At 32.0% G+C, this 21,884-nt stretch overlaps 2 protein-coding genes across 2 annotated transcripts; both read left to right on the top strand.

Annotated features, from left to right (window-relative positions):
• Positions 1–1,948: 1,948 nt before the first annotated feature.
• LOC132800031 (uncharacterized) lies at positions 1,949–3,105 on the top strand. Its single transcript, XM_060812922.1, has 2 exons — positions 1,949–2,437; positions 2,884–3,105. The coding sequence occupies exons 1-2, from the start codon at positions 1,949–1,951 to the stop codon at positions 3,103–3,105; spliced, it is 711 nt and encodes a 236-aa protein (XP_060668905.1).
• A 3,173-nt stretch (positions 3,106–6,278) lies between these two features.
• Positions 6,279–20,079, top strand: LOC107432880 (exocyst complex component SEC10b). Its single transcript, XM_048465329.2, has 25 exons — positions 6,279–6,580; positions 6,900–6,995; positions 7,159–7,416; positions 7,517–7,591; positions 8,084–8,185; positions 8,290–8,340; positions 8,419–8,524; positions 9,388–9,507; positions 10,688–10,779; positions 11,679–11,847; positions 11,935–12,011; positions 12,096–12,194; positions 12,310–12,400; positions 13,090–13,175; positions 13,261–13,434; positions 15,818–15,871; positions 15,951–16,079; positions 16,157–16,249; positions 16,353–16,499; positions 16,614–16,711; positions 17,252–17,336; positions 18,263–18,321; positions 19,086–19,184; positions 19,262–19,345; positions 19,594–20,079. Exons 2-25 carry the CDS (start codon positions 6,900–6,902, stop codon positions 19,670–19,672), a joined length of 2,523 nt encoding a protein of 840 aa, XP_048321286.2. The 5' UTR covers positions 6,279–6,580; the 3' UTR covers positions 19,673–20,079.
• Positions 20,080–21,884: the final 1,805 nt, after the last annotated feature.

Raw genomic sequence — 21,884 nt, 5'->3', positions numbered from 1 at the left:
TTAGGTTCGATATGGAAATGGATAAAACTTCCATAATATCTATGGAAATTTCTAAAATTTCACGAAAATATATAAACTCCTTAATGATTTGGTTAAACAATCTATAATTTCCAAAATTTCTATAAAATTTCCATGGAAATTTCAAAAATATCTATGAAATTTTTTTTTAAAAAAAAATCATAAATATTATTGAAGAAGACAATTCATAATTTTTTTTGAAATTCATAAATTTTATTTTTCATTTTCTTTTAAGAAGAAGACAATATATCATTCAATTATATCAATCAACCAAATACTCTCCATAAATTTCTTATACTTTGGGGTATCTTACAATAGTATTATATAGTTTTAAAATTAAAAAATTATTTTTTTTATTAGAGAATCTTAGTACATTATCATATAGTTTTGAAAAAATATTTTTATGCTAGAAAAAAAATATTTTTATGCTAGAGAATCTTAGTACATTATTATAGAGTTTTGAAATTAAAAAATATTCTTCATAAATGTGTGTTTGATCATTACTTGGGCACTTTCTTGTCTCTATATATTACACTTTCTTGTCCACTTTCTTGTTTTTGCATAATTTCACATGCCTTTTATATTAGTACATCATTATATAGTTTTGAAATTAAAAAAATATTCTTCATAAATGTGTGTTTGACCATTGCTTGGACATTTTCTTATCTCTATATATTACACTTGCTTGTTCACTCTCTTGTCTTTGCATAATTTCACATGTCTTTTATATTAGTACATCATTATGTAGTTTTGAAATTAAAAAATATTCTTCATAAATGTGTGTTTGACCATTGCTTGGGCATTTTCTTGTCTCTATATACTACACTTGGTTGTCCACTTTTTTGTCTTTGCATAATTTCACGTGTCTTTTATATTTTACCAAAGCCAATACATATTCTTCATGAGTCATGAGTGTGCTTTTGATTATAAAATATTCCATGGAAAAAAAAATCACATTATTATTTTATTTAAAGAGCAAGTTTGATGCTTTGTTCTTAATATTTTTTTTTATACATATTTTCGGTTCTCACAAAATTTCAAGTTCTTTTATACAACTTCTTTAGATATCCTTTTTACAGGTTAGTTTCTTTATTATAAAAAAAAAAGAGGTTTATATTTACTTTTATACTTTAAGATCTAAATTCTTTAATTCACTTGTATTATTGTTATTTGAATTATTAATTGTAAGCTAATTAATTATATATTAACATATGTATCTATCTCTATATATATATGGTGAAAATGTAACATGTATTTATGTATAGATATATATATATATATATTTATATGTAGTAATCATAAATGATTAGATTTACAAACCCAAATTTAATATATACCTTAAGCTTAATGTATGATGTGTGATTGAAAATATAATTGTTTTTTCTTATTGGATAAAAAGCATAACTTAAAAAACCCACTTTATCATTTAATTTTTTCATGTTGTCTTCTACGTAAGCAAAACTTCATAATATAATATGTTAAAACTTATAAACAATAAATAAAAACTTGATTAGAAAATAAATCTTATACATATATATATGTCGGCTAGAATATACATTGTTAAAGTATATTAAATTTGCCTAAATATATTGGTTATTTCTTTTTTTGCTTTGAAAATATTGGTTATTTCTTTATGTAGTGTTTTGTCCCTTTTCCAATTGTAAACATCTATACTCAAGACATTGGAGATCTGTAAGGAATCATTTTCGTACCAGGTACATTCATTAAAAACGAATTATTTAATTTCAAAGATCTTAATTTTTTTTGTTACATTAAATTATTTTTCATAGTTATAAGAAAATATTTTAATCAAATATCTCTATCCAATTCCGATCAAAAATTCAAATATATACATATATTCATAGACAAATATTAAAATTGTTATTGTTACTATTACTGTTACTCTTATTATTATTATTATTATAGGATAATGGCTAGTGGAGGAAGCAAACGTGATCCTGCATGGAAACATGATTTTCCAATTGACGGTAATAAAAGTGGAACAATATGCAAATATTGTAATCGCGTGATGAAGAGTGGTGGAGTAACACGATTAAAATACCACCTTAATGGTATTGATCCTTCACACAATGTACAACCTTGTGGTCAAATGCCTCCTGAAGTTAAAAAATTCATAATAGATTTGTTAAAAGGAAAACAACAATGTAAGATCAAAAAAGCAAATAGAATGGAAGAGATTCGTGCAGATTTACAAGGACAACTGCATGCTGAAACATATGATGTGGATGATGAGGATGATGATGACATAACATATCCACCTGGAATGGATCCATATGAGAAAAATGATTATCGAGAGGCAATTCGTGCTTCTAAACAATCAGAGTGGGAAAGAAGTCATTTCCACAAAGTTCAATATCAAGCTGAAGGAGGCGAATCTAGCAGTTGTGCTAAACCTGCAGTACAACGAACACAGAGTCTTAAAGATCCACAATCGAGATTTGTTGCACCAAGCTTATACAAGTCCTCTCAAGCAAAGCAAAAAAATATAAAAAAAAAATTTCTGGAGGAAAAATAAAAGAAGGTATGGGAAGAATAATAAGTAAATCTACCAGCAAATAAAGCATCATCCCATCATTTCAAGAATTTGGTACCAGGATGCCAACAAGCAGGTCAGGTATAGAACCTCCAACCTCTTATGAGATCAGCACAAAATATTTGGATATGGAGTATGAGGAGATAAAAGACCATGTAAACAAAATGAAAGCGAAGTGGGAAACATATGGTTGTACAATCATGTGTGATTGATGGACGAGTCCCACCAGGATGTCTATTATTAATTTCATGGTTTACTCAAAAGGAAGCACAGTTTTTCTAAAATCTATTGGTGCTTCAAATCAAATAAAGGATCATAAATACATATATGATCAATTGAAGAAAATAATTCTGGAAGTTGGGAAGAAAAATGTGGTACAAATTGTAACAGATAATGGCTCTGCATTTGTTAAAGCTGGGAAAAAATTGATGGGCAATTACAATTTATACTGCACTCCATGTGCAGCATATTGCATTGATCTCATGTTTGAAGATATTGGGAAGAATGAGAATGTGGCTATTGTGATCAAGTAGGCTAGAGCAATCACAACTTACATCTACAATCATAATTAGTTGCTAGCAAAGATGCGTGAAACTTGCAAATGTGACATCATTCGTCCGGGACTTACACGATTTACCACAAACTATCTTGCGCTTGATAGCTTGGTTGAAAAGAAAGCAGAACTTAAGCAACTATTCACATCTACTGATTGGACTAATCATAATTATAATGCTTCAAAAGAAGGCCAAACAGTGGAAAATATAGTACTTAATCATACTTTTTGGGATCAAGCACATAAGGTATGTCAATTATTTGAGCCTTTATATAAGTTTTTACGTATTGTTGACGCCGAGGTTTATCCAACAATGGGAGTAGTGTATGAGTTTATGCGAATTGTTAAAGAGGAACTTGACAAAATGCATGATGCAAAGTGGATATTAAAGATTATCAATAATAGGTGGGATAAAACCTTAAAGCATCCATTACATGCAGCAGGTATGAGCTCATAGTCAATTTATATAAAATATGTTAGCCTTTTATTTTTTTGTTAATGTAAAATACTTTATATCTTTCATTATTTATCTCTAATTAAACTGAAATATATATATATATATATATTTTTTCCCTTTTATATAGCTTATTATTTAAATCCTCAATATTAATATAGACCTGAAGTTGGAAAAGATTCTAATCTTATAAAGGCTGTACACGATGTCTATGCTACATTGGATCCTAAATCAGCCGCAATTAGCCAGTTTGGAAAGGAGGTATAATGATGATAATTTATTAACATAATATATTTTAAGGGTTTATAACTTTATTTTATTTTATTTTACAGCTTACATACTTCAAGGATGCAAGGAAAGGATTTGCAAGACCAACAGCAATTGCTTCTCGAAAAGAGATGTCTCCTGGTAAGTTTAAATATTGTAGTATGTGAATATCAATTGATGTAATAGTACAAATATGTAATCATATAATAATTATTTTGTAACAGTTGAATGGTGGGTCATGTATGGTGATAGTGCACCTACAGTAAGAAAATTGGCATTGAAAGTTTTGTCACAAACAGCATCATCCTCTGCCTGTGAAAGAAATTGGAGCACTTTTGCACTAATACATACAAAACAAAGAAATAGACTAGCATATAGTAAAATTGAAAAACTAGTCTATTGTTATTATAATATGAAACTTAACTTGAGGGATATGGAAGCTGAAGAAGAAAATCATCAAGACTTGGATCCAACAATAATATTTGAAACTATAATGGAAGATGATGATGAAGAAGGCAACCAAATATACCAATGGATTAGAGATGTTCATTTAGATGATCATGAGGGGAATCCTGATCCAAAGATTGCTCAACAAGCTGAAAAAGAAGGGATAAATGTTCAAAAAGTGATTATTGAAGAAGTAAATTCTAGTAGTGGTGATTCATTTCAAAGGCTTATGAGAGAGCCAACTAGAACTACTAGTACTTCAGCTCCATCAGGTGGTACACATTCACAATTTGAATCTCTTAGTAGTCACTCTAGCTCGAGTGGTGATGAAGATAACTTCAATAAATTATCTGAATTAGAAGGTAGAAGAGGTAGGGGCCAAAGGGAATCACCAAGTCAAGAAGTTGGATTAAGCCCATTTACTGGTGAACAATAATACACACATGCAACACAGGATGAAGATCATGGGAGTAGAGATGCAGGTCAAGGATTCGGTATTGTTGGAAAAGACTATACACGTAAAGAGAAATATATGATGGAGATATCACAACAAGAAAAAAATTCAATTTCTATGAATTTTGAATCTATGAGGGTTGGAAGTCATTTTCATAACCCTTATTCAATGAATAATTATGGAATGTCACCAAATAGCAACTCATGGGTATCATCTTAAACTCAACCATCAGAGAGTAGTAGTTATGCACATAGTCAACCAATAATGCAAGATCCATATGGTTGGCATATTAATAATTATATGTAAAATTATCATGGAGATATATCTTTTCATAACTACTTCTCACATTTTACATCTCAAAATCAAAATGAAGAAGAAACCGATGATTTTTAACCACCCAGAAGTTCTATGTGGTATTAAGATGACATTTATGAACTATAATGTAATTGTAATAATCGTTTTATATATTTTAGTTAATAAATAATTTTATCATATATGTATTTTTTGATATATTTTTATTAATAATTATTCATCTATGGTTATTAATGTTTAATTGCTCATTATAAATCAATTCATTAAAAAGAATATAACATCTATTCAATATTTTAGTAAGTTTTATAATCAATTTGATAATTGATGGATTAAATAAGCTAATTCTAAAATTTCAATAAAAATTTCCATCTTTTAAAATAAATTTCCATCATTTTTTATAATTTTTTATCGATATTCGATATTTTCCGATATTTCCATAAAAATTTCCGTATTTTGAACTCTCGATATTTCTGTCGACACCGATATTTTAAACCTTGCTATGGATGAATGTGCTTAAATGTTGATAATTTTTTTTTCCTTTTTTTGTTTTTCTTTTTCTAAATTTATACATCCTTAAGTCTTGAGAATAAGTGAAAAAGAAAAAAAATCAAATATTTTGTTAAAAGACATTTTTAAGTGGTGTTTGGTATTGCGATTGATTTTTATTTTATTTTTTATTCAAGTAACTTAGTTAACTCAATATTTGTCAATGGTATGTAGGGTTTATTAGGTATATTAATTAATTATATATTTGAAGAGGAAAAAAAACCAACATAAATATTAAATTGAACATAATTCCAAATTTTATTATTTTTTAATTTAATTATTATTAATTGCTACAAATCAATTTTAATATAAATAAATTATACATAATTAGATAATAAAAAAATCAAAAATTAAAAATTAACTATATTATTAAACGTCAGAATATATTGGTAGGTCTAATTGAATGGCACTAGTTAGTTTTTATTTTTTTTGGCAATGTTCGTATGTTCCTTAATAAAAAAAAATATGAAAAAGGAAAAAAAAAAAGAAAAAAAGGGCTTAGTCCAAGATAAATCAATGACCACTGTAAATCATGATAATTAAATTACAAAAATTAAGCATTATATTTATTTATTTAAAAAAATTAAAACAAAATTACTAAAAGTACCAACTGTATATTAAAGCAAGACAACGCGGCAGAGAGAGTGAGCACAAAGACAAAAAAATAAAAAGTCACAGTCCAGCCTCCAGGTTTGTTCATCAGCAAGCAATAGGGAATATTCAATCTTAACCCTGGTCCCATAGAACATTCTTCTTGACACTGCGAGGACAAAATCGTCATTCGCGATATTTTATGTTCATTGCATTCTTCGTCCAAGATCTCTCTTCTTCTTCTTCTTCTTCTTCGATCTAAACCCAAGCCAAGCCAAGCCAAGCCAAAAGCCAAAAAGCCAATTCGACGATCAACGAAAGCGGGGACTTCTCTTCTTCGCTCCTCGCTGTGTCTCGGTCCATTTTCTGAACTCCGGAAAAGAGGTCTGCTATATTCGGTTTTCTTTTCTTTTTTCATTTCTCTCTTTTTCTTTTTTTTAAAATTTTTAAATCTGTTTGTATTTTGGGATTTTAATTTGATTTCTAAACTAAGAAATTGTAATTTAGGGTTTTGATTTGGTATGTCTTTTTTAAAGCCTGATTTTGTTAGGAAAATGGCTTCAAATTATACATTGAGGGTTGCCATTGATAAATTATGGTGACATCGTATTGTGCTTAATTTTCCATTTCTATTTCAGTTTTTTGTTTTTTAATTAATTAATTAATTAATTAATTAATTAATTATTTTGGGGTGGTGATTTAGATGAAAGAGAGTAGGGATGGAACCAAGAGTGCTAGGCATGCAAAATCTTCATCTGTTACCTCACTTCCTCTCATTTTGGACATAGACGACTTTAAGGTAAGAAGACTGACTGGTTCATGGTTTGCATTTTCATATTTCTTTCTTTAATTAAGTTGGAAATTGAAATGAAAAAAAAAAAATACTTGCTTGTTGGTTAAATGAACTTCAGAGACTGATTTTTTTTTTTTCTTTTTTTTTTTTTTTTTTGAAATGTTTGTAGGGGGATTTTTCATTTGATGCGTTGTTTGGGAACTTGGTAAATGATCTTCTCCCATCTTTTCAAGAAGAAGAGACTGATTCAGCTGAAGGACATGGCAACATCAGTGGGACTGATGCTTTGCCAAATGGTCACATAAGAGCCCTGTCAGATACTGCAAAGTTTTCTCAGGGACCATCCGAACCTCTGTTTCCTGAAGTTGGTAAACTCTTGTCCCTGTTCAAAGATTCTTGTAAGGAGTTGGTTGATCTTCGAAAACAGGTATGGCTTTTGGACTGTGTTCTTCATGGAATTGTAAAGTCAATGTGGTTTCCGGTGAGATATTCATTTTTCTCTTTCTTTCCCCCCCCCCCCCCCTAAGATTGATGGAAGGCTTTACAATCTTAAGAAAGAAGTTTCTGCACAAGATTCTAAGCACCGCAAGACACTCACCGAGGTTAGTTAGAAGGCATACATTTTGCTTTTGAATGTGAATCTACTCACCAAATATTATAAATAAAGATACCAATAGCAAAATGTGGCAGCTTTCGAAACTATTTAAATTCAACGGCCTTTCGGGTGTTAATACCTTTATTTTATTTTATTTTTTTGTTATATATATATATATATTTTTTTTTTTCTTTTCTATTTTTGAGGGGGTTATGTGGTTTAATTTGCCAGTTCTCTTCTACAACTTCCCTAATAGTTTTGTAAAGGGACTGTTTGACAGCATTCCATGAAATTCAGATCTATGTTTCTTGTCTTTTGTAAATAATTGAAAATTGAATTTGAAATATTCAACTTGTTCTCGTGACATGATTGTCTATCATTTAGAAGCATAATATGCATATTTCAAAAGTAATTTTAATAATAATAATAAATGAGATGATATTATGTCGAATTTCCATCTGCAAATTTGATTCATTGATTGTATTTTATATGTTATCAGCTGGAAAAAGGTGTAGATGGTTTGTTTACTAGCTTTGCAAGGTTGGATTCACGTATTTCAAGTGTTGGACAGACAGCTGCCAAAATAGGGGATCATTTGCAGGTGATTTTTTTCCAAAGTTTAGTTACTTGATAGTGTTTTTTATTGGTTACTGTTTTTATTTTATTTATGTAATTATATTTATATGTGCGGATTTCTCGTGTCAGAGTGCAGATGCTCAGAGAGAAACAGCCAGTCAAACAATAGAACTCATAAAGGTATTTTCAGTTGGTATGTGGTATATTATGTATTTCATTTAAATAGAGTTGACACATTTTGTCAATCTAATCCTGCAGTACTTGATGGAGTTTAATAGCAGCCCTGGTGATCTAATGGAACTTTCACCTCTATTTTCTGATGATAGCCGTGTTGCTGAGGCTGCTTCAATTGCTCAAAAATTACGTAAGATACCATTATATTCCTATAACGTTGTTGTAATCTTATGTTTCGATGAGTTCAACTTATTGTTATGCATAAGCATGCTAGACTTACAACTTTTTACGTAAAATTTACTTTCCTTCTTTTCTTATTCTAGCTAATAAAGATGAGTGAGAACCATGTTTCATATCTGGAGTTAAAAAATATAGCCTAAGATGTATAAAGTCATTGTGCTCCAAATCTCTGTTAGTTTTTATGATTCCAAACACATTTACTATTGAACAATTCCCTTTTAATAAACTTTTTGTCTCAACCTACATATATGTTAGTAGGCAGTCGTGTGTTTCATGCATTATCAGTCTATCTATATGTTTATTTATTTTATTTTCTTATTAACTGAAAAAGCTGCCCTTCAATTTTCCCCCAGTTTCAATGTCTCCCTTTAGTTTTAATTGCAACAATGTCACCTGTAACTGTGCCACAGTGTCAGATTGGTCTATAGCCTATATTGACCATATATGTTTAAATCAGCATCTTTTTTGATAATGCAACTGGATAGGCTGGTATAGTCCATGGTCTATACAGTATATACCAGACATGACCAAGTAGTTTTTCTATTTCTTGAAGGAGAATTTTAAAGGTATGCTAAGCAATTGGCCATGTCACAACATAGAGAATGTTATCTTGGGCTGTTTTTAAGATTGTAATTTTGATTATGTTTTTTATGATAGTACCATTTAGAGGAAGTATTGCAAAAGAGAGGAAATTATGACGTAAGTTAATGTTATAACAGTTGTCTTGAAAGCATGATTAGTACTGATGGTTTATGGCTTTAATTGGAAGGTGAAGTTAGGAGCAACTATTAATTTGATTTTTGTTGATTATAGGTTCCTTTGCGGAGGAAGATATTGGAAGACAAAGCATAGCTGTACCATCTGTTGTGGGCAATGCAACTGCTAGCAGAGGATTGGAAGTTGCAGTTGCTAACCTTCAGGAATATTGCAATGGTATGCTGCATTTTTCTAATTTCGTGTCTCATTGATTCAGTAATTTTACCAGTCTCTGAGCAGATTTTGAATGTATATTGTTTTCTAATATATGTTGATGAGCTGAAACAATTTTTACTTAAATTATGTGTTGTTTTTAGATCAACAAATTGAACCAGCACTGTTGATTTAGGAAATTATGTAAACTTCCATTATATTATCAAAAATCTTGTTTTGGTTACCATGTGTTTGTACATTGGAAGTATGCTTTTGAAATTTTTAGTTTACATTTTTCATTCCTTTTGTCAAGATATTCTCTTAGGGTCTATGTTGCGAGGTATCAAGGTTTTTTCCCCCACCCCCACCCCTCTGATTGGGATTTATAACCATGTCATTTGTGCTTATGTGATGATGATGGTTTTGCAATCCTACCATTTGTGTTTGTGAGGTAGGCATTGTTCCCTTATCTTTGGGGATCCACAAGATATTAAGATAAGGGTTTTACTTAGAGCTATGTAAATGGAGTGCGACTATTGTTTGCAGTGAGTAAACTTTTCAATTTTAACATGGCTTGTGGCCATCTGGGGTCTGGGTTAGGAACAGAATGGCTGTTCTTAAGACTGAGTTGGGCTGATGCATTGCTTCTACAGCTAATACTGTGACGGTAATTTGCCAGCCATGTAAGGATTAGAGGTCAAACACCTTTTATTATCAAAATATATAGCTGAAGGAGATTTTTCGTGGTAATAAATCAAAGTGCTGATGCTTTTAGTTGTCCTTATGCAATATATTGTTAAATGTGAAAACATTGGTGATTTTCAGTAGTTTACTGAGTGGTTTCCAGATTGGCTAGTTGTAAAAGGTGTATCCACCAGATTAAAGAGAGTCCTTGACTTCGGATTCTTCTGTTAAATTCCCCTGTATGTTTTATACTGCTCTGTTTTAATCAATTTGGTTGCATTTCTTCTCCAAAATAAACTTCTGTCTTGTAATAATCTTTTCTGTTTAGACTAATATGGTTTCACAAATATAAAGAAAACATAGGAAGTCAGTTAAGTGTTCTCTTATCTTTCCTTATGCCAATTATTTGGAATCCCAGATATAGAAATTTGGGAGGAATTTTGTTCACTTGCCTGTATTGAGTAGGTTTTTAGTTTTTTTTTTTTTTTTTTTTTGATGTTTGCTTCTTTTTGTTTTGCAGAACTAGAGAACAGATTGCTGGCTCGGTTTGATGCAGCATCACAGAAGAGAGAATTGTCTACTATGGCAGAATGTGCTAAAATTTTATCTCAGGTAACTATGTTCTTATACATACTAGATTGATACCTTCTGAGCTAACTCCAACTTTATGAACTGATAGTTCAAGATATGCTTCAGTGGGTTTTCTTCTCTTTGTTAGTTCCTAGTCATCATACCATACGGTTATAGCTATTTCTATTACTAACTTTCCTGCTATTTAATGGCCACCCTCATTTTCTGCAACCATACCCAGCCCCCGCTTTAGATTTCATTATCCTTTTTCCTTTCAAAACTTTAGGTAAAAGTTGACAGACAAAAATTAGGGTGCGTTGGTTGATTACCTCAAAACAATTATCATATGTTTAGTTGATTTAATTCATAGTTTTGAAAACTTAGTTTTGAAATTAAGGGATTCTGTTTGGTTAACTTTTTATTAAAAACAAGAAAATGAAATTTTTGTAATGATAAACCAGTCTGGATGCCTGTTCTCTTTGTTTTTGCTAATGTATCGCAAGTAAAATGTTATTTGGATCTAATTTGGGTATTTACCCTTTAAGTTAAATTAAAACCATTCAGATGCCTCTTTTTTTAGTTTTAAAAATGATGATACATATAAATTTTATTTGTTGTTGTAAAGGATGCAATGCTGTTTTAAAGTTCATGTTGGTACCTTAAGGAATTTTAGGATGGGAGATGTTGGTATGGCCTTGAGCATATTTGTATTTTAACTGCTCTCAGCAATTGAGTCTGCGCTTGTACTGACTTTCTGAGACTTCCTTTTATACTTTTAAGAAAAACTTTTTTTTTTTTTTCTTTTTTTAAATTGTTCAATTGTTATCTTGATGCTTTGGCTTTTAGCAGAATGTTTGTGATGCTGTAACTTACAGATAAATCATATGTGGCTATCAAAGAAATTTTTAAACTCATTTTGGGAGGTTCAATTGGTAATGCAGTTTAATAGGGGTACCAGTGCCATGCAACATTATGTGGCAACTCGTCCAATGTTTATTGATGTGGAAGTCATGAATTCAGATACCAGATCAGTTCTTGGTGACCATGGTTTACAGGCTAGTCCTAGCAATGTTGCCCGTGGGCTTTCTTCCTTGTACAAGGAAATCACAGGTTAGAGGTTTTTCATTATAAATTCATAAATAGTTTATAGATTTGTTATAATATATAGATATATATTTTCATTTTTTGGTCTGGCAGATACAGTACGTAAAGAGGCTGCAACAATTACAGCTGTTTTCCCTTCTCCTAATGAAGTTATGTCAATTTTAGTCCAGGTACCAGTCAGTACATTTCTCATGTTCACCATGGTTTCAAGCTACTTTCTCGCCTTGTATTGAGTCTTCTAATGTTGTATGCAGAGAGTTTTGGAGCAGAGAGTTACAACCCTTCTGGACAAACTATTGGTAAAGCCATCTCTAGTGAATTTACCTCCTGTGGAAGAAGGCGGACTCCTATTGGTGTGTAAATTTACATATTGTCTTTCTATTTTCCTCTTATTCTTTCATATCCCAATGCTAATTGAACTGACAATCTGCTCTTGATTTAATTTGCATTTCACTTGAGAGGATTCAGTATCTTAGAATGCTAGCAGTGGCATATGAAAAAACACAAGAACTTGCTAGGGATCTACGTGCTGTGGGATGTGGCGACTTGGATGTTGAGGGTAATGAATTAACTCTGGACTTTGTTGGTGACTTCTGTGAATGTTCTTCTTACAGTTTAAGCCAATTACAATGTGATATCTTAAGCTATAAATGGAAGGTAACATTTAGATTATGTTTGATATACATGGCATGATAAAGGACAAGTATGTTGTACTACAGATTAAATTTATCAAGCGCTATGCGATCATAGATGTTTATCTTCATATTTTCATCAGGGCAATAAATGAGTTAGCAATCCTGATACTGAGTAAGGAACTTCTGCAATTAGTTTTGGTGGGTTATATTGTAGCGTGAATCTCACTAGGTGGTTATGCTATTCTTGTTACCTATCATGTACTTTGCCTTTGCTTCCTTGAATAAAATCTCTTTCTTCTGAAAAGAAAAGCAATATTTCCATTACAAAGAATTGGGCTGTTAAGGTTCTTTTCTCTATTTCTTAAGTTATTTGTAGACTTACTGGATGTTATCGTTAATATTTTATCTACATGGGCATTAATGTGTCGATACCTACTAGGGACTATATTTGGAAACATAACTTGTTTTACACCTGGTCATCAAGTATGTTATTTATGTTGTCTATGGGTTATATATATATATATATATATATATATTTTTTTTTTTTGTAATATTTATTTTTCAATATCACTTTTAATTTATGGGATCTTAGTAAAAATTTCTGCTGTTTCAGGGCTCACAGAATCTCTGTTCTCTGCTCACAAGGATGAATATCCTGAACATGAGCAGGCCTCTCTTAGACAACTTTATCAAGCCAAGGTTTGTTTAAGTGCATCATTTCTCAGTTGAAGGTTCAACTCTAATGTTTGGTGAAATAATCCATTAGATATAATCAATATTGCAGATGGCAGAACTGCGTGCTGAAAATCAGCAGATATCTGAATCAACTGGAACAATTGGCCGCTCAAAAGGAGCTTCAGTAGCATCTTCTCACCAACAAATATCTGTTACTGTAGTGACAGAGTTTGTGCATTGGAATGAAGAATCAATTTCCAGATGCACTATGCTTACGTCTCAAGTAATATTTGTTCTTTCAATTTGAATTACGTTTTACCCTATATCACTTCTGATTTAGTACCTATTCCAGCTTTCCAGTTTGGAACATATAACAGACCTAAATGTTTGTGCCTAAACTTTGTTGGGGAATTGTCAAGGAGCGTTGTGAGAGTTGTGAGTTTGAGATGTTAGAGATCCTAAATATTCAATTGGTAAGAATAGGATTCTACATCCTAGGAACAATTCTCAAAAGCTGTCTGTAATTCCTATGAACAAAGGGATTTCAAAAATTACGCCAGCTGGGTGAGAAAAAAAAAAAAAAGAGAGAGTTCAAATCCCACAAGGTTGCCTACTGTCAATTATGGCAGGCCAAAACGTTTAGATATGACACTTTCTGATTTGGAAAGGTAGTTTTGGTTGTAGATGGCAAAAGAGTGAAATTGTTTATATTCAGAAGGGGTTTGAGGGTGGGCATTTAAATAGAATGCTATGCTTTCCTGGCAGCAAATTTGTTTTTAAAATCTCTCCAGACAAGAAAAGAAGTTTTCAATATGTGAAGTTGGAAGTAAGGTTGATGGATCTCAAGGTTTTAGGATTTCTAGTAGGATAAGATAGGGAGGATTCCAAAGTGATATTGGCTAGAAAACGTGAGAAGTTATATTGCTGTTATGAGCTATAACTGTATGGCCTGAGAATAGCTTTTACTTTGTATATATATATATACACATGTATATTTTTTATTATATATATATATATATATATAATGCTTCATAGGTGGAAATTGATGGTGCGTTCTTTTGGATTTTGTGATATAGGAAGTTAGGGTGGATTCATGGGTTGGAACTGAATTAAAAAGTTTGAAGGATAGTTTCTTGGTGACAAATTAATTTTGAAATTTGGAAGGATGGAAATAGTATTTAATGGAAGGTAAAATGTATGAGAAGCATGTCTAAAGGATTTATAAGTGGGTGTGAAGGAGAATATGTGAAATTGGCTATAATATGAATATCTGGCTTTTTGTTTTGGGTTATGGAAAAGTAGCTCCAGATTGTTGTTGCTTGTTCTTAATCATTTATAAGTTGAAGCTGAGGGTCACTTGTATTTGGTTTCATAAAGTAGGATTTCTAGTATAGCTTTTTGCTTGAACAGGGCTTTTTAGGGGAGTCTTAATGAATTTCGTCAACTTGTTGAAACCTGAAAGTTTCATGAATCAAAGTTCTAATTCTTTCTAGAAAGGCTTGTGCAGAAATTAAATTTTGGTCATGTTAAAAAAAAAAAAAAAAAAAAAAAAAAAGAACATCTCCTGTTTAAAGTCTTAATGCTGAATCCTAGCAAGATTCCTAATGAAATTAATAACCATGAAATCAAACAATCGAAATTTGTGAGATGTGAACCAAGGAAATGTCTCCAGCAAACCAGGCTTTCATAATTCACCAATATCTTGACTAGAAAAATTGGATCGCAGTTCTTGGCCTGAACAGTAAACCCACAATAGCAACCCAAGAATAGTGTATTTAGCTCATAGTTATTAGTAGGTAAAAAGATTTAGGCTTGATGCTGCTAAAGATATTCATTTGAAATATAAAATCTTTGGAGAAAATCAATTGCAAGCTTTGTAGTTGCCATGAAAGTCATAATGAAAGCTGATATGAATCAGGTTCAGGGTGCTAATGATGCCCTTCTCGGCATGTTTCTTTGTTTTCTTCTGTTAGTTTTTGTTATGAAAAGGAACAAGATACATTAAAATGTTATGTTGTTTTAACAGGGTAAATTGTGCATGGTAGAGAATGAATTTTGGTAATGAAATAATATTTCATGCTAAAAGGATTTAACCATCTTTTTCTCTTAAATAGATGAGCGAAAGGGAACCTGTGCTTACCTCAGCTGTGAAAAGTCTCTAGCAAACTGATTATTTGGGAATTAATAATTATTATTGCAAGTTAAATGTCCCTGCCTTTTTTGGGGTCGTATTGTTGAGAGAGATTTGGTTTTATTAGATTTATCCTGTATGCTCTTTTTTTTGGTTGATTGCTTATCTGGTTTTGGTGGTGACAAGAAAGTAACGTTTTTGTAGAGATGTATTTTCAGATGTGTTTTGGGCTATTTGGTTTGAAAGAAATAGGACTTTTGAGGATAAGTTTCCATGATATCAACAACGGTGAATGGGTTAATTTTGTTTATCTTTTTTGGTTATGTTTATCATATTTTGAGTTCTCTCATTCTCTATGTATTGAATAATCTTTATACAAATAATTTTTTTGTTTTTTATCTGAAAATATATATTATTATTGTAAAAGAGAATTCAAGTCTTAATGGGTGGAATAGTTTTGTTATTATTTTTAGTGAATCTATTACTTTCAGATCTTTTTACAGTTTGTTAATTGATTTTACATGTTCTTTTACAGCCTGCTACCCTTGCAGCCCATGTTAAAACAGTGTTCACTTGTCTGCTAGATCAAGTAAGTTGGTTACTTAAACCAGGGACTAACCAAATTAGTTAATAGGTACTCAGTTTCTTTGTTGCCCTCTTCTTTTCAGGTCAGTCAATATATAACAGAAGGGCTTGAACGGGCTAGAGATAGCCTGACTGAAGCTGCGGCTTTGAGGGAAAGATTTGTGCTGGGCACTAGTATGAGTAGGAGGGTGGCTGCTGCAGCTGCATCTGCTGTAATTACCTGATCATTGTACCTTTATGCAACTGCATATGCTTTTGTTGTAAGACTGGGGATATTGTGTGTTTGTAGGCAGAAGCTGCTGCTGCTGCTGGAGAAAGTAGTTTCAGATCTTTCATGGTTGCTATACAACGTTGTGGTAGTAGTGTAGCTATAGTTCAGCAAGTATGGTGGTTTGCATTATTATTTAGTTATTCTGATTTAGCTCATGATACGTTGGGCTCTGATTTTTTTAGATCATAAATTGATCCGAACTTGTTTTCTGTAGTACTTTGCTAATTCTATATCTCGGCTTCTACTACCTGTCGATGGTGCCCATGCTTCTTCATGTGAAGAAATGGCAACAGCTATGTCCAGTGCAGAGGCTGCAGCTTATAAAGGTCTTCAACAGTGCATTGAAACTGTGATGGCTGAGGTCAGCTAGATGTATTGTTTATTAAATGTGCTTCTAGCCTCTGGATCCTGTACATTTATTTGCCTCCAGAGCATTGCATCATGGTTTTTTCCTTGTTAAACTCCTAATGCACAGGTGGAGCGGTTACTCTCGGCCGAGCAAAAGGCAACAGATTATCGGGCACCTGATGATGGAAATGCTCCTGATCATCGGCCAACAACTGCCTGCACAAGGTACAACCAAAGATTAGTATCTGACTTCCTAAGGCTTTCTGAAATTTCATGGATGCCAAAACCGGAGATTCAGCTAATTCCATGGAATATTCTTTACAAAGGGAAATGTCCTAGACTTTTCACCCTCTCTCATCTCTCTTTTTTCGCTTCTAAGTAACCTTTTGTTTTTTGAGCTATATCTTTAAATGATTTTCTTTTCTCTTTTTTTTTTTTTTTATTTTTTATTTTTTTTATGGGAATGTTATCATATGTTCCATTTATGGAACCTTGACTATAGTGTGAGTATTAGAGTTCAGTCATTGCCCCTCTCTCTTGCTCTATCTCTCTCTCTCTCTCTCTCTCTCTCTCTTTTGATCCCTTATATTGACAATTAATTGCCCAGCTTGTAGGACCTTTCAAAAAAAATTCTTTTCTTTTTTTTTTGCCTCATTGAAAATAACAACAAAAATTGTAATTAGGTATATAGTTATTAAAGCAATTAATATGATTTTGAATCTTGTTTGTGGATACAAAATGATGTTTTTCTGTTTTTATGGCTAGAGTTGTGGCATATCTTTCCCGTGTTCTAGAATCTGCTTTCACAGCACTTGAAGGGCTTAACAAACAAGCATTCCTTACTGAATTGGTATGGCATTTTATTTTGGAACTCTCTAGGCCCTTATGTATGCGACTTTAAATCTTTAGCAAGTTGTCTTGAATTTCACTGGTTGTGTTTGTTGTTTGGCAAGGAGTGCCATCGTGCAACTTGTTTGACATGAATGACTGAAAAGAAGGAAGCATTCATAGATTTAAAATTTGACAATGTATTTTCTTCTCTGTATTCTTTGAGCATAACATTGTAGAATTCAAGTAACATTGATAATATGTGAATAAATTTTTTATGTGATCACCATTTTCAGAATTTTTTTTTGCAAGATATATTTTAGATTGGTAGACTACTGGTCTTCCATTTGTACATATGATGCCTCATTTTATTCAAATTATCATGTCAAACAAGTTTAGCAATCAGATGAGTGGTAGTGGAACTCTAGAACTCATTGTCAAACAATACAACCAGCCAAAGTTCTCATATCTGATTGCTTATCAATTCATTTTATGGTGCTTATCTGCACTGGCTATTTCTGATTAGTCCTATTCTCATGGGTGATGGAGCCTAGGATATCCTGTGCGACTCGCATATCCTGCAAAACTTTAGTTCTATGTCCTGCAACATGTTGCGGGATATTGTGTTGCTCAGGATATCCTGGCTTCATTGCCCAATAGAATATTCTCTTGCTGAGAAGTACCATTAACTATGTAATGCTTAAAGCAATCCTACATGGTAAAAAATTCAGTGCTGGGAAGAAGTTATATAGCAATTCAATTGCATTGTGTTCTCATCAGTCATTGCTGAACTCTGCTTCAGCATTACATATCTTAGGGTACTTCTCAGTTCTCAGCAGTCTTTTTCCTTGTGCATATTTGCCCCTTTTCACAGAAATCATAACATATTGAATAAGAACATTATTCTATCTCATTTTAATTGGTATTGCACCTGAATTGCTACTCCAGGGAAATCGCTTGCATAAAGGACTGCTTACTCATTGGCAGAAGTTCACTTTTAATCCCAGGTAACAGGGCTTTCTCTAATATTATCTTGTTTAACAAGTTAAAAGTGACATCTTAGATGACATGTAAAACATTTTGTAAATCATGGTTTTGTGTCTTATTTTCAAACAAATGTTAGAACTGTAAGTTACATTCAGATTGTTATGTATGAGAATGTCCATAAAGTTTACTCCAGTATTTGAAGAAGTAAGGATTTGTGGTTATTTAAGAGAGACAAAATACTTTATCTATGATGATCTAAAGAACAATTTGAAGTTTTAACAACATAGGCAGAAATCCTATCGCCTGTTTGAGGAAAAAGAACTTCACCTGTAAGTTGGGGCCCAGTTTAGTTAGTGTCTAGAGTATTTTTGTTCATCAAACATCCTTGTCCCAACTGCTTGGGGCTGGCTGGCCACATGAGTTCTTGTTTGCTGAACAGATTTTCTCTCCATTCAAGCCGTGTATTCTGTGGTATTTCTATTTCCCATTAGTTGGAAAATTTACTAATGATCTTCTTTTGGTCTATTGGATTTTCACCAGTCCTATGGGCTGCAAACGGGAGATAGTTCTCTCACATTTCATAGACCCATCTACTGTTTTGTGTCTTTACTTTTTCTATGTAATTTTACAGTTTGAGAAGTATGCAATTTTTTTCCTATCGTCTTTTTCTTTTCTTTTTTTTCTTTTTTTTTTCCACTTCAAAATTTATTGTCTCTATCAATATTGCTAGTTGTCTCACATCTGTTCCACTGTATGTATATGTTTTGTCTTTTCTCTATTATAGCGGAGGACTACGGCTAAAGCGTGACATAACTGAGTATGGAGAATTTGTACGCAGTTTCAATGCTCCTTCTGTTGATGAAAAATTTGAATTGCTGGGCATGTAAGCCGCAATGCTTCACATTTCTTACTTTTATTAATTTTCCTCCATAATATATACTCACGACCTTTTGTTTCCAGCATGGCCAATGTATTTATTGTTGCTCCTGAAAGCCTCTCAACTCTATTTGATAGTTCGCCTGGTATTCGGAAAGATGCACAAAGGTATCAACAAACTGCATTTGATTCCCATTTTTTTTTCTTTTTCACATATAGAATCCGTGAAAGGTCTGAGGTGGTCTACAAATGTTGAAAATGCTCACATTTTGTGGTGTTTATATATATATATATATATATATATATATGTATGAATCTCTCTAAGGTTCATGATCAGAATTTGTTGTTTAAAGTGGTCAATCTTATTAGAGGTAGATCATTTGTGATGATAAAATTTGTTTTGGCTTCATACACAGGTTTATTCCACTTAGAGAGGACTACAAGAGTGCCAAACTCGCTTCGAAGCTTGCTTCTTTGTGGCCAAGCTCTAGTTGATAGAGTCAATATGCTGAGTTCTATATGATCTCCCAAATTTCTTGGGTAACATTAAATTAAGCAGTTTCATGCTGGGGAAACTGACTCCTCAATTTTGGAACACTTGGTAGCCCAAGACTGAGCACATCGATGCAGTTAAAAGATAATGATCTTAAGAGCTCGTAGATCAAGTACAATTTTTTTTTTTCCCATTTTTTATTTTTTCTTTCATTTTTGTCGATTGTATATTTTGTTAAGGTATAAATAGGAAGACCTGATCATAGATTTGTAATCTTTAAAGCTCATTTTAATCTACTAGGTTTGCTAATATGTTTTTTTGCTCAACAATTCGTAGATTCGATGTTATGGTGTGCCTTTGTAAATGATTAATTTGGAAGATTAATGAAGAGAATTAAAAGCTTGATGCAGAGTGGCCTTTGCTTTATTACAAGTAAAATTCATCGTTTATATGTAAATTATCATTTGCCTTTTGGATGAAGGTTTTGGGTTTACATTAAATTTTCGTAAGCTTTTCTGCTGTATCTCTATAATGTTGTCAATGACTAATTGCCAAAGTGGAATGCCACAGTCCAATAAAACGATGCAAAAATCAGATTAGTTAATTGAATAAATAAATAAAGGAAATTTTATCTAGTTATTTATTTATTTTTTTGCTTCTTATTATTATTATTATTATTATTATTATTATTATTATTTTCTGTTTGTCATAGTTTATTTGTTAACAAGAAATTAATTGTATATGAATAAAAAATTATGATTTCTTAACTTTCTTTTATTTACATATTTAATTTCGTTTCAATGATAATGGTTTTGCAGACTTTTTCTATAAAAGCAAACATAATTGTAAAGTTGAAATATGATGAAAGAGTTATAGACCAGGCATTTAGAATCTTTTTAACTTGAAAAAAGTGTACTCATTCCATATTTTCAAGTGTGGGAAAAATCGCTTACATGCAAAATAGAGGAAGTAATATGATAAACTGTCAATCAAGTTTCTCTTGGCATATATTTCTTATGGACTTGAAACTTTTGAAGAGAGTATCCAGGAGTGTATAATGATGGAAGGCAACAAGGAAGGTGCAAAATGCTAGTGTTGGTGCAAATGAGTCACAAATAGCAATATATATATACATATATATATATATATATAAGCTATAGCTAGTGATTGAGACACAAGGCAATGCCCTTGGTGGTGGGGTGTCTCATACCTTTGCCAGTGTGCGACACCTCCCTGGGAATTTTCTTTTTTCTTTTTTTTTTTTTTTTCCCCCAGTCTCTCTCCTAAGGATTGGACAGAAAGAGAGGGAGAAAACTTTAATGGATGTGGCTGCTAATGGATTGCCATCTTCTTGTATGGCAAAGGTATCTATCAATTACAAGTCCATGTGCCAAACCCATTATGATCTCCTCCTCTCCTAGTATGGGCCTCACTCTCTCTCTCTCTCTCTCTCTCTCTCAATATATCAACAAATTTCAAGTGCTAAAGATATTTAAAACCACACAATGACCACTAAATCAAATGTGGGGTTGGTTGACTGTATGTTGTCCCAATTTTTATTTTTTATTTTTTAAGTCTCATTTGACCCATACCTATATATGTAGTCGCGACTGAATTATCTATTCTCAAAGTCATTTTCTATCCCCTTCCTAACTAGATAGAAACAAAGGAGCATTATCAATAGACCCAACCAAATGGAGATCGAACTACATTCAACCAAAAAATAAATAAAATAAAATAAAATAAAATTGGAGATTAAACTAAAAGCTTATTAGTCCCAACTATTTCAATCTAACTAGGCTTTTGGGTTACATGTCAAAGAGAAATATCTCTACCAGCCAAACCCAATTTCTCAAAGCTAAAGTGCTCCACGGCTCTCTATCAATATAAATGTACCTTACAAAGTGTAAAGAGAAAAAAGAAAAGGGTATATGAAGGCTAGTTTGTGTCATAGGAAATAGGGTGGTCCAACTCTATGCCCATATGCTTTTGCCCTCTTCGTTCTATTATTATTCTTCAACGTTCCTCATCATTATCTATTTGCTTCTGGTTTTCTTTGCTGAAAGTATAGTGGCATTGACAGGTTTTTGTCCTATTTATTTGACACCTTCATCTCATGAAAGATAGGAAAGGAAAGAAAATTAAGTGAACTCCATTTTGATAGACTAATGGGTTTTGTCTAAGTAAACAAACTGACTTCGGCTATAAGAACAT

Source organism: Ziziphus jujuba, chromosome 11 (genome assembly GCF_031755915.1).
Source record: "Ziziphus jujuba cultivar Dongzao chromosome 11, ASM3175591v1".
NCBI classification, from domain to species: domain Eukaryota; kingdom Viridiplantae; phylum Streptophyta; class Magnoliopsida; order Rosales; family Rhamnaceae; genus Ziziphus; species Ziziphus jujuba.
Note: the sequence above shows the minus strand (reverse complement) of the source record. Positions and strands in the feature narration are given on the sequence as shown.

What these genes read in the sequence shown, in the direction of transcription:
- LOC132800031 (XM_060812922.1), top strand. Translation starts at nt 1,949, where the DNA reads ATGGCTAGTGGAGGAAGCAAACGTGATCCTGCATGGAAACATGATTTT. An exon ending in GCAGTTGTGCTAAACCTGCA is followed by an intron (nt 2,438 to 2,883) that starts GTACAACGAACA and finishes AATCAAATAAAG; the next exon opens with GATCATAAATACATATATGA.
- LOC107432880 (XM_048465329.2), top strand. Translation starts at nt 6,900, where the DNA reads ATGAAAGAGAGTAGGGATGGAACCAAGAGTGCTAGGCATGCAAAATCT. An exon ending in AAGCATTCCTTACTGAATTG is followed by an intron (nt 17,337 to 18,262) that starts GTATGGCATTTT and finishes TTGCTACTCCAG; the next exon opens with GGAAATCGCTTGCATAAAGG. An exon ending in AAATTTGAATTGCTGGGCAT is followed by an intron (nt 19,185 to 19,261) that starts GTAAGCCGCAAT and finishes TTTTGTTTCCAG; the next exon opens with CATGGCCAATGTATTTATTG.